The sequence below is a fragment of the Gossypium hirsutum genome, chromosome A01, assembly GCF_007990345.1.
Source record: "Gossypium hirsutum isolate 1008001.06 chromosome A01, Gossypium_hirsutum_v2.1, whole genome shotgun sequence".
NCBI lineage: Eukaryota > Viridiplantae > Streptophyta > Magnoliopsida > Malvales > Malvaceae > Gossypium > Gossypium hirsutum.
In genome coordinates, this window is record NC_053424.1 from 38,092,555 (window position 1) to 38,106,933 (window position 14,379).

Sequence of the window (14,379 nt, forward strand, 5' to 3'; positions counted from 1 at the left end):
ACCATAGCACGCCACTTATCCCTTAGACCAGCAGGCCCTTTCTATCATGTGATACCCATTTTTATTTAAAAGCCTACTGCCTAGAGACAATGCTTATTCCTTTTAAAAAATAAAACTTTTTGCAGCTACCCAGGCTTGAACCCAAGACTTCTCAGACTCCTCCCAGGACACTTAACCACTGAAACAGACATGAAATTATGTCACTTTCTTGCAAAACTAAATATTTATGAGCAGCTAACTAACTGTACCCCTACTCAAAACCTAATACTTCTAGGCCCAAAATTCTGGGCGTTAAAATTCACCCCTCCTTAAAGAAATTTCATCCCCGAAATTTCCAACTATCAGATCAGTTGCATAACACACACTACAACATTATGCTCCCACTACACACTCTTATTCCAAAACATTACCACACTTAGCTTGAATGCTTCCAGTGCAGTCTATAGATGGACCGAGACAATGTGTCAATCTAATACTCAGCCGCACGATCATGAAACCCAACTCGAGCACCTCCATGGCCTCCGCCGTAGCCTCTTGTACCCCTTCCAGGAGTACCTCCGATGTTCATAATCGAATTACGTTTTGTCATTATTAACAGTTTTATGTAGATCAGTTTATAGTTCCAGTGTTTATTAATAGATGTTTTATGGAGACGGTATCAAAAGTATAGAGTTTTATTTTCGCACAGCGCAGTGTCTATCAGTTTTACTACAGTTTCAGTATACGTTACCTAAAAGTTTACAGTACTACCTATAGTAGTCTCAGTAATCCTACCTAAGGCAGTTTTAGTCAAAATCAAAATACAGTTTCAGAGAGAACTTACAGGATCGGCGCGGAGACTCGGTGTACCACATATTTAGTAAAATCATTTCAAAAATACATTAAATAATTTGAAATAGTTCTTTTCAGCAATTTCCAAGTTTCAGAAGAAGCCCAAATCCACAGCTAAGTTTTGAAGCTCGGCTCTAATACCACTAAATGTAAAACTCCAAACTCGGCCTAGACGTTATGGCCGAATCTGGCGATGTCACATTAAAGTGTTTTTCATAAAGAATAATTTCATTGAAAAAAAACCTTTCCTACAATTGCCTCTGTTGTGTGTTCTCTATGATGATTTTAAAACGTGTCATTTATTGTCCAAATGCGAGTCGTTTGTAGAGAGTTTAATCATATATTAAAACGTCTGTAATTTTTAAAACAATGTTTCTTATAGAAGCTCTTAAAAATCAATTTCGTGTCCGTGGTGTTTTTAAAACATTTATCTTTTTGGAAACCCGCAACCTACTACTAGTAGATATAAATCAAAACAAATAAAACCCCAAAATTAAAGATTAAAAATTATAGAGGCCTTATTACATAAAAATACCCAAAATAAACTACTTATAGAAATAAAGCAAATATGATAGTGGATGCGGTTGTGTGGCCACCTTTGAGTCCCTCGCAGCATCGATCCGCCTATGTCTGGGGTTTTCCTGTACAGTTAAAACAGGAGGGTGAGTTTACAAAAACACAGTGTGTAATCCCTGTAACACCCCTAGCCTGTATCCGTCGTCGGATTAGGGTTATAAGGCATTACCAATCATAATATGATTCATACAAAATATGCATTATAATTCACAGTTCGAGATTTTAATCACATCAATGTTTAAAACTAAATCAAATATCAAGTCTTAAAAAATATATATATCATTTACAACATAGCATAAATAAATTATGATCCAAAAATTATATATATACAAAACAATTTATACATATACAGAACATATAACACATCAATAACTTTATTATTGAATATATTAAACCTATTTTTATATAAGTCATGTGTATACTTTATACAAGCAAACGCACATCATTTCCTTTCATACAAATGATACATTCCATAATAACATTTGTTGTCTTGTTACTACATTCGCATTTCATAAATAAATAATTATACATATATATATTTCACAAACTCAACTAATTACACTACTCATATAACTAACCAAAATTTACCAATAATGTACCATTAGGAACTGAAACTTACCTATGCATATTTATTGATTTCGATTAGCTAACAAGCCACATAGCCAAACATATTTTTACTTTACTCAATAAGCATATGCAAATACATCTCATTTAAATGACATGTATTTTAATTTATTAAAGAATTACGTGTTATAACATAATACACATCCATTATTACTTCATAACCGAAACACATGATCAAACACCATTATATACATATATATCCAAAAGGTCATGTACTTGCATATATCATTGCCACATTATGTATCGATGCATATTAATATGAGCAAGAACCAAATTACAAGTCAAGTAACTACCTTATTTAAATTTCAGCATATAACCGAACATATTTACAACCAAGCTTAATCATTTTGTCCAACTTCACATAATTACCCCAACTTAGAATGAACCACATTTAAATTATACAAATATACCATATATATTATAGCCAATACATTCATTCCACATCCAAGGTCATTAATCAACTTCAATGCTCTAAACACATATATCATAATTACCTCCCATCCATAGCACAAAGCATGATAATCGAAAATGAGCTCAAACCACAATTTAACTAAAACCGAACTAAAGCATAGAAATTAAGCCATTTTTGAATGGCTCCATTTATACATAAAACAAAATACAATATCCAAAACATAGTCCAGCCTATACATGCCATAGTTCCAAAAAATTAGCTTATAAAATACCGAAGACAGTCGATAGTGTTATAGGCTTAGTTGACGATCCCCGAGCTCGTAACTTGAATCCAGAAATTTATAAAACAGGGTAAACATGAACACATAAAGTAAGCTATTATAGCTTAGTAAGTCATAAAAAAATAAACAACTCAATAATATAGTCAAATCATGTTAACTAGACAAATTATATTAACGTTACCAAGCTTAACCTCAAACCTACAAATTCCATAATTAATATATCTTCATAGACAATTACCCACCTTGGCTGAATACTCACATAGTCATTCTATCATATTATTAATCAACTTCCAAACCAAATAGTCATGATAAACCATACATACATTTACTCATATACACAAGCTCAAGAATCATAGTATAACATCACATATATATATTACCTATATGGCCGAATATACCAAATCATATATGCACATATATTCAAGAAACATATCAATGATACATAAGTTATTCATTCACAAGCCGAATACACTTACCATATACACATATATTCTTTATTTGTATCGTACATAATTTGTAACAAGTACCAAGTCACATACTTACATTATTTCAGGTAAACAACAAGTTAATTCATACCTAGCCATTTAGCTCGTTTTACACATTCGATCACAACATATTTTTGTCCGATGAACCATTCAAAATTGGATAGGACACTCAGATAACCACACATATATCGTACAATGCCAACGTCCCAGACGTGGTCTTACATGTAATCACATATCAATGCCACTGTCCCAGACAGGGTCTTACTCGCACACATATATTAAAGTCACATATCGATGCCATGGTCTTACTCGCACACATATATCAGAATCCTATGTCATGACATATGTATCCTAACTATTCCTAAGGTTCATACGGGGTTTTCAAACGTCGTACCTCAGTTGAAACGAATGCAAGAACATGGTTACCAAGCTTATACACATTCAAAAATGGCATATATAAATTCATATATTTCATTTCAGCATGTATACTTTGCATTTAAATAAAATTAAGTACGTCTATTTGCTTATAAACTTACCTCAGACGATATAAAATAGAACGGGATAGCTAGTCAACAACTTTTGTTTTCCCCCGATCCAAATCTGATTTCTTTGGTTCCTGATCTAAACATATTCAAATTAATCTCATTCAAACATATTTTCAATCAATTTAGTCCAAAAACACATAAATGGGCAAAATACTATTTTACCCCTAACATTCATAATTTTTACAATTTAGTCCCTATTATACAAAACACAAAATATGCAAAATTTCCCTATACTCATGTTAGGCCAAATCTTACCCATATTTATACAAGTCCATATATTTCATTTATTTTACATTTTAGTCCCTCAAATTATTATTTTTTCAATTTAGTCCTAATTACTCAAAATCATCAAAAACTCCAATATAAAACATGTTAATCTAAAACATATATTTCATATTTCATCATCAAAAAACAAAAATCACAAGCTCTCATCAATGGTATAACTCAAAATATTCATCAAAATAAAAAATCCAAGCATGGGTCTTGAAGATAACTTAGCAACGATCTTAAAAACATAAAAATTATCAAAAATTGAGATAAACCCATTCCTTAATCAAGCTTGAATGAGGTCGAACCCTAGATTTCTTTTATTTCTTTATTTTTATTAAGTTTGGGTCAAGAAGAAAGATTAGATTTCTTTTATTTCTTTATTTTTATTAAGTTTCGGTCAAGAAGAAAGATTATGAACATGGCTTTATTCTTTTATGTTTTATGATATTATATAACTTAACTTTTAATTTACATTTTTAACCTTAAATAAAACATTATACTATCACTTATATTATTTCCATTGTCATCCACCTATAAAATCAATGGCATAATTGCAACATAAGCACTTCCTTTTATAAAGACACCCTCATCTTGGCCCTTTTATAATTAGCCATCAAATTTTCATTTTACGCGATTAAGTCCTTTTATTTAATCAGGCACTCAAATGACAAAATTAAATCACGAAAAGTTCACAAATATAAATTCACACATAATAAACATAGAAAATAATTTTTAAATATTTTTCTGACTCAAATTCGTGGTCCCGAAACCACCATTCCGACTAGGGTCTAAATTAGGTTGTTACAATCCCTTAACAAACAAACAGTCAAACATACAGTGAGAAAATACAGTCTGGGCCTAAGCCCATATCAGTAACAGTGACAATATCAGTTTCGGCTTTAGCCCAACTCAATACAAAAACAGTCATATGTTCGGCCTTGGCCCATTACAGTAACAGCAAACAGTGCAATAACAGTAAATAATGCAGTAACAGTAAACAGTATGCAAGTCCTACCCATCCAGCCTCTACACTCTATCTCCGTCCAACCCTACACTCCATGTGGGGATATAATCAACCCACCCATCCTTACACTCCAGAATTAGCATCAGTTGTGGCACTAAACAATATTTGCAGCAGAGCTGCCAGTATAATAGGCTTAGAGCCATTAGTGATTTGTAGCAAAGCTGCCAGTACAATACACTTCCTCCAATCAGATAAAAACCCACCCCCATGCAATGCATCATACCAGATGTCATTTCATATCATAATATTATATATGTACTCAACATAGTTCCAGTAGCATGCTAAAATATAAACATCTATCACATAGAGGCAAAATAGTTAATTTACCATGTAGGGGCATTTCAGTCATTTTACCAACTAGGGCAAAACAGTTATTTTGCCACATACAGGAAAAACAATCAATTTACAATGTAGGGGCATTTCAGTCATTTTACCAACTAGGGAAAATAATCATTTTGCAACATAAGGGCAAAACAATCAATTTACCATGTAGGGGTATTTCAGTCATTTAACCAACTAAGGGGTCTAGGTGCACTTACCGACCCAACAGTAGGTCACAGTCATCTCGAGTGACATATGCAACCTTAACAGTCAAACAATGAAATTGGGTCCAAAGCCCAAAATACGGCCCATATGGGCCCAGACGTCCGTTTCCCTCTCTCACTTTTCTCTCATTTTTCCATCCCATTTCCCTCTTGTTCAAGTGCCGATTTCTCCTCTTGAGAAAGAGGCTCCCATCAGCCATTTTGGAGTATCATTTAGGTGTTCATAAGCCACCTTGATAAGCCAAGTCCAATGAAGAACGAGGAACGGAGCAACTAGTCAAGCCACGGAGAAACATCGGACTTGCTTCTTGTTCCCTAACTCTTTAGTTTTTGTTGTTGTTTTGACGAACATGGTTATGAATATTTATGCTATTGAAATGGTTATTTTAATCAATTCAACTTAAATTATGTTTGTCTTGGGTTGATTATATTCTGCTTGCTTGAATTGTTAAAATGATGTTTATGCTGTTATAGGCCTCGATAAATTGCTTGGTTAAGTAAAATCATGCCTAAGTTATTCTTGCGTTACGACTGTGAGGTAACTAATGAATTAATTATTTAAACGGATTGAAATAGTAATTAATTAACACAGTACTTAATCAGTGGATGTTTATTCTTCTAAGGTAGCTGAAGGGTAAATTAGCAATGTATCTAGGGATATTATTACCTTGCATAACTTGCAAGATTATTGTGATTAAATTGTTTCAAGGTAGGGATGCCTTGTTACTTCACAAAGTCTTTTATATGCTTATTAGATTTAATTAATCGTTTGAATTGACATAGGGATATGCAAGAGATTTGTTCAATTTAATGAATATGTATGTGCAATAGCATGTTTTGCTTGCTAGAATCTGTTTAGTCGATTGAATTGACATAGAGATATGTTAAGAGATGAATGGATTTCTATATGTAAATTTGTTCATAAGTTAGCAAATTACTGGGTTGCTGTAAATTTCTTCGTAACAGTATAAACATGAGTTTAATAATTCTGAGATCAAGAAATATAATTAATCCAACACAAGTATGTTACATTGATTAAATCTTATTTGAAATCGTGCACTAGAACTCTTTTGTTTTATTTAAATCATTTACTTCATTTTTCAATAGTTTTTGCCCATCTTCTAAAACCAAATTATTTTTATTTCACCAAAGTGTTTTACAATTAATTTCATAAATAATTCTTTTACTGTCCCTGTGGGTATGATAACTCGACATTTACTTGTCACTTTATTACTTGTTGCGATTGTGTACACTTGCACATTTTTCCGTCATTCCAAGTTTTTGGTGCCGCTTTCGGGGACTGTTTTAAAAGACATTATTTGTGAAATTGTTAATTTTTCATTTTGGGTCTATTTTTTTTCTCTTCTAAGTTTTAATTCTATTTTTTGTGTGTGTGTGTGTTTGTTTTAGGAGTTATTGAGTATTTATCAAATCATTGACTTAATCCTCATAGACCCTGAATTTGAAAAGACTTTCTGATAAAGGAGAAGACAAGCGAACCAAAGAAGGACCGAAGATATGAATTTTGAAATTCCAAACCAAAATCCAGGAAGAACATTCGCTTATAATACTCACAATCCGATCACTGTTGCCGATGATAGAAACTGTGCCATTCAACAATATCTCATTCCTCTATTCAACGAACTCAATCCAAGTATTAGTAGACCCGAAATTGAGGTACAACAATTCAAGATGAAGTCGGTCATATTCCAAATGTTGCAAAATATGGGTCAATTTAGTGGGATTCCTACTAAAGATCCACATCTTTATCTTCGGCTATTCATGGAAGTGAGTGACTCCTTTAAACTAGTCGGGGTGGTTGAGGATGCCTTGAGACTGAGATTATTTCCATACTTCTTAAGAGATAGAGCACTAGCATGGCTGAACTCCCTACCGTCCGGTTCCATAACTACATGGCAAGAGTTGGTTGAATGTTTCTTAATGAAATATTTCCCTCCATCTTTAATTACCATGATCCGAAATGAATTCACTTCATTTCAGCAACTTGATAAAGAATCTTTATATGAGGCATGGGAGCAGTTCAAGGAGTTACTACGAAAGTGCCCTCATCACAGCATTCCTTGTTGCGTTCAAATGGAGACATTCTATATTGGTCTTAATATTCATACTAGAATGATGGTGGATGCTTCGGCAAATGGAGCCCTTTTTTCTAAGTCTTATAAAAATGCCTACAAGATTATTGAAAGAATTGCCAGTAATAACTATCAGTGGCCGACCAACCGAGCAGCCTCAAAAAGACGAGCAGTAGGAGTACATAAAGCGGACACACTTGCTTCTTTGGCAGCCCAGGTATCCTCTATGTCTTCTATGCTTAAGAACATAACTTTTAATGGTTTCAATGGTAATCTGACAGGTCAACAATTGAACCAGTTCGAGAATATTTCTTGTGAATATTGTGGAGATGGCCATTTCTTTGAAAATTGCCCATTGAATCAAGATTCAAATTATTACATGGGAAATCAGAATTGGAATGATCCACAATCAAATTTTTACAACTCCTCATGGAAGAATTATCCAATTTCTGCATAGAGTAATCAATGGGCGGGCCATAGCGACTTTGTTATGCCATTTCAACCAAATTATCCATCAGAATATTCTCAACAAGTGCAACAACCCCCACCAACTGAATCTTCAAGTGATCTTGAGAATCTACAGAAGGCATACATAGCGAAGAATGATACCACTTTAAGAAATCTGGAGAATCAAATAGGTCAGCTAATGAATGAACTTCAAAATAAACCCCAAGGTATTTGGCCAAGCGACACAGAAAATCCAAAATTTTGGGCAAAGAAAATTACAAAACAGTCTCTTTGCCAAGTGGAAAAACATTGGAGCCCAATGTGGTAGAGGTTCAAGATGAGCCTGTTCGAGCTCAAGACAAAGAGGAAGTTCAACGAAGTGTTGAAACTCCTGTATCACAAAAGTTAGATTCAGTGATCCTTTATGAGGTAAACTCTAAACAAATTAGGTTTGATTATCTAACACCCTTTTCAAATGCAGAGAAATTTCCATAGAAGAGTTGTTCGGTTAAAGCTAAGATTCCACCATTGCCATATCATCAACGATTCCAGAAGCAGCAACAAGATACTCAGTTGAAAAAATTTTTTGATGAAAAGGTGACTTTTAATGAATTCGATGCTGCTAAATCCCAAGATATAGTTGAAGACTGCTCTGCTATTTTGAAGAAGGAATCACTAGCTTCTATAGAATTAAAGCTCAATTCTTTAGATGATCCATTAGAACACATTCTACTGGAGGATTCACCAAGTGATGATGAAGACAATGAATGCTTAGCTTGGTTAGAAGCTAATTCGAAGGAATTCACTCAAGAAGTTCCACTCGAATCATTAGAGTTATCATATCGGGAGTATACGCAACCAAAGTCGTTGATTGAAGAGCCAACTAAATTGGAACTAAAAATTTTGTCTCCTTATTTGAAATATGACTATTTGGGTCTGCCTTCGAATTTGTCTATCATTATTTCAATTGAGTTCACCAAAGATCAAGAAGAAGAGGTACTTGTGATTTTGGAAAGGCATAAGAAGGGTACTGGATGGATTATTTCACATATTCGAGCCACGGGTTGGAAGATTTGCAGGAACTACAGGAAGTTAAACAAGATCACCAGGAAAGGTCATTATGGGTTTTCTTTCCCTAATAAGATGTTGGACAGATTTTATGGGAAAGAATATGATTACTTCCTAGATGATTATGGTTCGTATGACAAATGGCCATTTGACACCACCATGGTAAATGACGATCCTAAATAAAATAGAGGGAGTTCTCTTCACTTTCTCTACCATTATTTTACATTTTTAGTTTTTTTCTTCATTTGAATAAAATGGTAGACTTAGATAAAATTTTCTTTAGTTCATTACATTAATTAAAACTCTGTCTAGGAGATTGGGACTTAAGCGAGACCATCCATGACCCCTCCAATCTTTCCTGGGAGTTTAATTTAATGTAATTTTAAAAAAAATATTTTTCTAAGTAGCCCAAAGAATTTAAGTATTTGTTTTGTTGAATAAAGGGCCAACTTTTAACCCAAGCACTAATTTCTTTGAGTGTTTTTTTTTAGTTTATTTTCAGTATAAGAGCCTAGGATCCAAAAACGAACTACCATTGGGCTTAAGACACTACTAAGAAGAGAAATATTCAAACCTTTTCCGTACAAACCTACAGCCCTTTCCTTGCTCCACCACCACTCCCAAGTAGCCCAATAGTGCATCTCACTTAACACCTTAACGTTGCATCCTTAACTCTCTGAATCACCACCCCAAACACCTTCATTCGAAGTCACTAACTACTGTACCTAAACTATCCTTAAAATCGTCACCCTCTTCAACTTAAAACCTTACCCTCAACTACTTACCCACCTGCCCAAAACTGAAACCACGCTTAATAGATCTCCTAACTTCGACTCTAAGAGTCCCTTTAAGTAGCACCATTCCACGAAGTGAACAGTTTGGTATAATGGCTATGTTGCAACACATGTAGTTGCAGCAACAAGATTACTAGAGATACTCAAAAATACGGGATGACTCAATCAGATATGCATTTAAAAAATATATATTTCATAACCCATTTATTTTTGTGCCTGCATTTCCAGATTTCATATTTGAACCATGGAGTCCACTATTGAAGAGGAAGTGAAACGATTCATGCAAAAACAAAGATGATGGAGCAAAAGACGAGTTGAATTCGGAAGAATCTGCAAATAAATGAAGGGGGATCTTGACTTTACTTTATTTTTGTTCTTAGACTATTTTTAGGATTAAGTTGAATTAGGAATCTTTTATTTTATTTTATTTTAATTTTTTGCATAATAAAACAAGAGAGGAAAATCACTAATAAAATATGAGCAAGTCACAAAGTATAAAGTGTGGCAATAGATATACACATGTCTAGGATTGGATTTAGAAAGAGCTTGGTACTTAAGCAGTCAAATTGACTCAGCTCCTCTTTTCTAAAATCCTACCTGGTGTATAGTATCTGTTCACTTTAAACAATGAGGACATTGTTCATTTTAAGTTGGGGGATCGAAAATTTGAATTATTTCCACTAAGAATAAAATTTTTCTTTTAATTATGATTAGGATTTATTTTCAAAAATCTGATTTTTGTTAAGTATGCTCAATTTGAGTATGAATAAAGTTCTATTATCTCAAAAAATTATTATGTTAGCTTAATAATGACATGAATGTATTTTTAATAAAACATGCAAATTTGTACCCTAAAATTTTTTAGTCTTTAGGAAAGTTAGGTTAGCATGAAAGTTTAAGTCTTTAAAATTGACTTAGTAGTTTCTTGAGGCAAGATCTTAGGGAGCATGGAACGTTGGAAATGATTTAGGCAACTATTGTTCGGACCGTTTGAGCCTTTCAAGCCCACCATGGTAAAATTTTATCCTTTGAAACCTAATTTTGAGACTATATGGCCTAATTTTATTTCGACCCTTACAATAATTAGCCCTTACTCTTCGCTTAATGATCTTAAAATTGTCCCAAACACTAGACTCAGTAATACTCAAGATGTACTTGAAATATAAGTTTGGGGGAGTTGAAAAGAAGTATCAATTGCTCGAGAATTGTAGTACACAAAGTAAGTGCTCGTGAAAAAAAAAGAAAGAGAGAGAGCACATGTATTTGAAAGAGATGTGCAAAAAAGCATATAAAAGTCAAGTTGGTGTATCGAAGGTAAAAACTCCAAAGTTTCGATTCAGGTTGAGTCTAGGGTTTTTAAACCAAATTTATCAATCCTTCACCTACCCCTAGCCTAGCCACGTTACAACCTTGATAAAGACCTATTAATTCAAAGTCCTCATGCTACCTACATTAGTGGAGGGAAATTGCTACGATCAACATATGAAGACATAAGTTAAGCTTAATGATTGCAACTTAGTCTTGAATAAAGGAATAAAAATCAAATTGGTAAGGGTTAACATGTCTTGTTACAAAAGCATTTAGTCTAAATTTTGCTATTATAATAAGTTATTGAATTTAATTTTAACAATATGTATACTTAAGTTAGCATAATCATCAGATTTCTTGTTTTTGAGCATAAGTATTTTCTATCCATAATTTTGAGAAAAATTTTTCTAAAGGAAATTTTCAAAGGTGTTTCCAAGAAATTTTTTTCAAAATTTGTGCATTACTCGGGACGAGCAATGAATTTTGTGGAAACACAAAAATTTATATAGTTTTTCATACCCAATTTTTCTTAAATTCATGCAAATTCGGTTAAATTCTTGTTGAAAAATAATTAAATATTATAAAATAATTAAGTCATGTTAAAAATATCAACATGGTGTATTTATTTAATTTTATACTTAACTTCGACTAATTTTGACTATTTTCGACAGATTCGCGCAAAGGGTGAAAATTGACTCGGTTGACACTGCTGAAAGCACAAAACCGAGAAGCAATTTGAAGTATCGAGGTACTTTAATTTTTAGCCTAAGACGGTCCAGAAATGTGTCTTAATTCATAATTTAATTAATTTTAATTTATTTCCCATTTAATTTGGGTTAAATAAATTATTTTTAATTAATTATGGAGAAAGGGTTCAGTTGAACCGCACTGGTCAAACCATATTGAGTGAACCAAATCAGCCACTAAATGGGCAGCCCAGAACCATACATAGGCTGACCCAAATCAGCATTTTAGCTGATTAAATATGCTTGCAAAAAGGTCCTTTAAGAACTTTCAAAATGCATTCAAACCCCTCCTTTAATTGTGGCTTTACGAAATTGCCTCAAGCCTAAAATAGAAAAGTTGAAACTCTCAACTTTGCCATGTGTGTGGCCGGCCAAGGGAGGTCTCTTAGGCTGATTCTTTTTGATATTTTTATCTGCCATATTCAGCTATAAAAGCCACCCCTTGCTGATCATTCAAATCATCCCTTATCCATCCCTCACTTCACATCATTCTCTCATTCCCTCTCTCACTTTTCTCTCATTTTTCCATCCCATTTCCCTCTTGTTTAAGTGCCAATTTCTCCTCTTGAGAAAGAGGCTTCCATAAGCCATTTGTGAGCAGCAATTAGGTGTTCATAAGCCACCTTGATAAGCCAAGGCCAACGAAGAACGAGGAACGGAGCAACTAGTCAAGCCACGGAAAAACACTGGATTTGCTTCTTGTTCCCTAACTCTTTAATTTTTGTTGTTGTTTTGACGAACATGTTTATGAATATTTATTCTATTGAAATGGTTATTTTAATCAATTCAGCTTAAATTATGTTTGTCTTGGGTTGATTATATTATGCCTGCTTGAATTGTTAAAATGATGTTTATGTTGTTATAGGCCTCGATAAATTGCTAGGTTAAGTAAAATAATGCCTAAGTTATTCTTGCGTTACGACTGTGAGGTAACTAATGAATTAATTATTTAAACAGATTGAAATTGTAATTAATGGACACATTACATAATCAGTGCATGTTTATTCTTCTAAGGTAGCTGAAGGGTAAATTAGCAATGTATCTGGCGATATTATTACCTTGCATAACTTGCAAGATTATTGTGATTAAATTGTTTCAAGGTAGGGATGCCTTGTTACTTCACAAAGTCTTTTATATGCTTATTAGATTTAATTAATCATTTGAATTGACATAGGGATATGCAAGAGATTGGTTCAATTTAATGAGTATGTATGCGAAATAGCATGTTTTGCTTGCTAGAATCTGTTTAGTCGATTGAATTGACATAGAGATATGTCAAGAGATGAATGGATTTTTGTATGTAAATTTGTTCATAAGTTAGCAAAATACCGGGTTGCTGTGAATTTATTCGTATTAGTATAAACATGAGTTTAATAATTCTGAGATCAAGAAATATAATTAATCCAACACAAGTATGTTACATTGATTAAATCTTATTTGAAATCGTGCACTAGGACTCGTTTGTTTTATTTAAATCATTTACTTCGTTTTTAAATAGTTTTTGCCCATCTTCTAAAACCAAATTATTTTTTCTTCACCAAAGTGTTTTACAATTAATTTCATAAATAATTCTTTCACTATCCCTGTGGGTACGATAACTCGATTTACTTGTCACTTTATTACTTGTTGTGATTGTGTACACTTGCACATTTTCCCGTCATTCCACAAGCCTAACCAAAATTTCAATATAAAATTTATAGTACATGTATTCTATAAAATTCATAATTTTTCTTCAATTTTCATAATTTTATTTAGTCCCTAAATCTCATTTTCATCAAAATTCACTTTGTAAAAGTTTTTTTTATCTATTAAAAGCCTTTTATTTTCTACCATAAATTTCAAATTTTCAGCATATTCATCCATGGCAAAATTTCTATACTTTGATAACTTTTCAAATTAATCCTCCAAATAGATAGATTGAACTATCTTGGTTTCAAAAATATAAAAATTACTAAAGGCGGGACAAGAATACTTACCTACTTAAGCTTGATTAGTTTCTTCTCTCTCTTCTAGGGTTTCCATGCAAATTTTGGGGAAGATGATATTAAATAAGATGATATCTATTATCATCTTTTAATTATTTTAGTTTCCAATTTAGTCCTTAACGATTTCTAATTTTTCCATGGATGAATCACCAAAAATATCTACTAACTTTTCTTTAATGGTCTAATTACCATATAAGGACCTCAAGTTTTGAATTCCATAGCTATTTAATCTTTCCAGCTACTAGAATTCAACTTTTACATTTTATGCAATTTGGTCCTTTCCGTAATTAAGCATATAATCAGTAAAATTTTCTTATCAGAATTTTTATATGACATTTCTATCATA

General features: G+C 32.9%; 1 protein-coding gene and 1 non-coding gene across 2 annotated transcripts; one reads left to right on the top strand and one right to left on the bottom strand.

Moving 5' to 3' along the window:
- The first annotated feature begins 7,110 nt into the window (after positions 1–7,110).
- On the top strand, positions 7,111–8,142 carry LOC107941998 (uncharacterized). Its single transcript, XM_016875637.1, has one exon. The coding sequence runs from the start codon at positions 7,111–7,113 to the stop codon at positions 8,140–8,142; it is 1,032 nt and encodes a 343-aa protein (XP_016731126.1).
- LOC121206968 (small nucleolar RNA R71) lies at positions 7,564–7,670 on the bottom strand. Its single transcript, XR_005902141.1, has one exon. It is a non-coding gene; the product is annotated as a small nucleolar RNA R71 (small nucleolar RNA).
- Positions 8,143–14,379: the final 6,237 nt, after the last annotated feature.

Bases quoted from the DNA above. Each gene is read 5' to 3' on its own strand.
- LOC107941998 (XM_016875637.1), top strand. From the start codon at position 7,111: ATGAATTTTGAAATTCCAAACCAAAATCCAGGAAGAACATTCGCTTAT.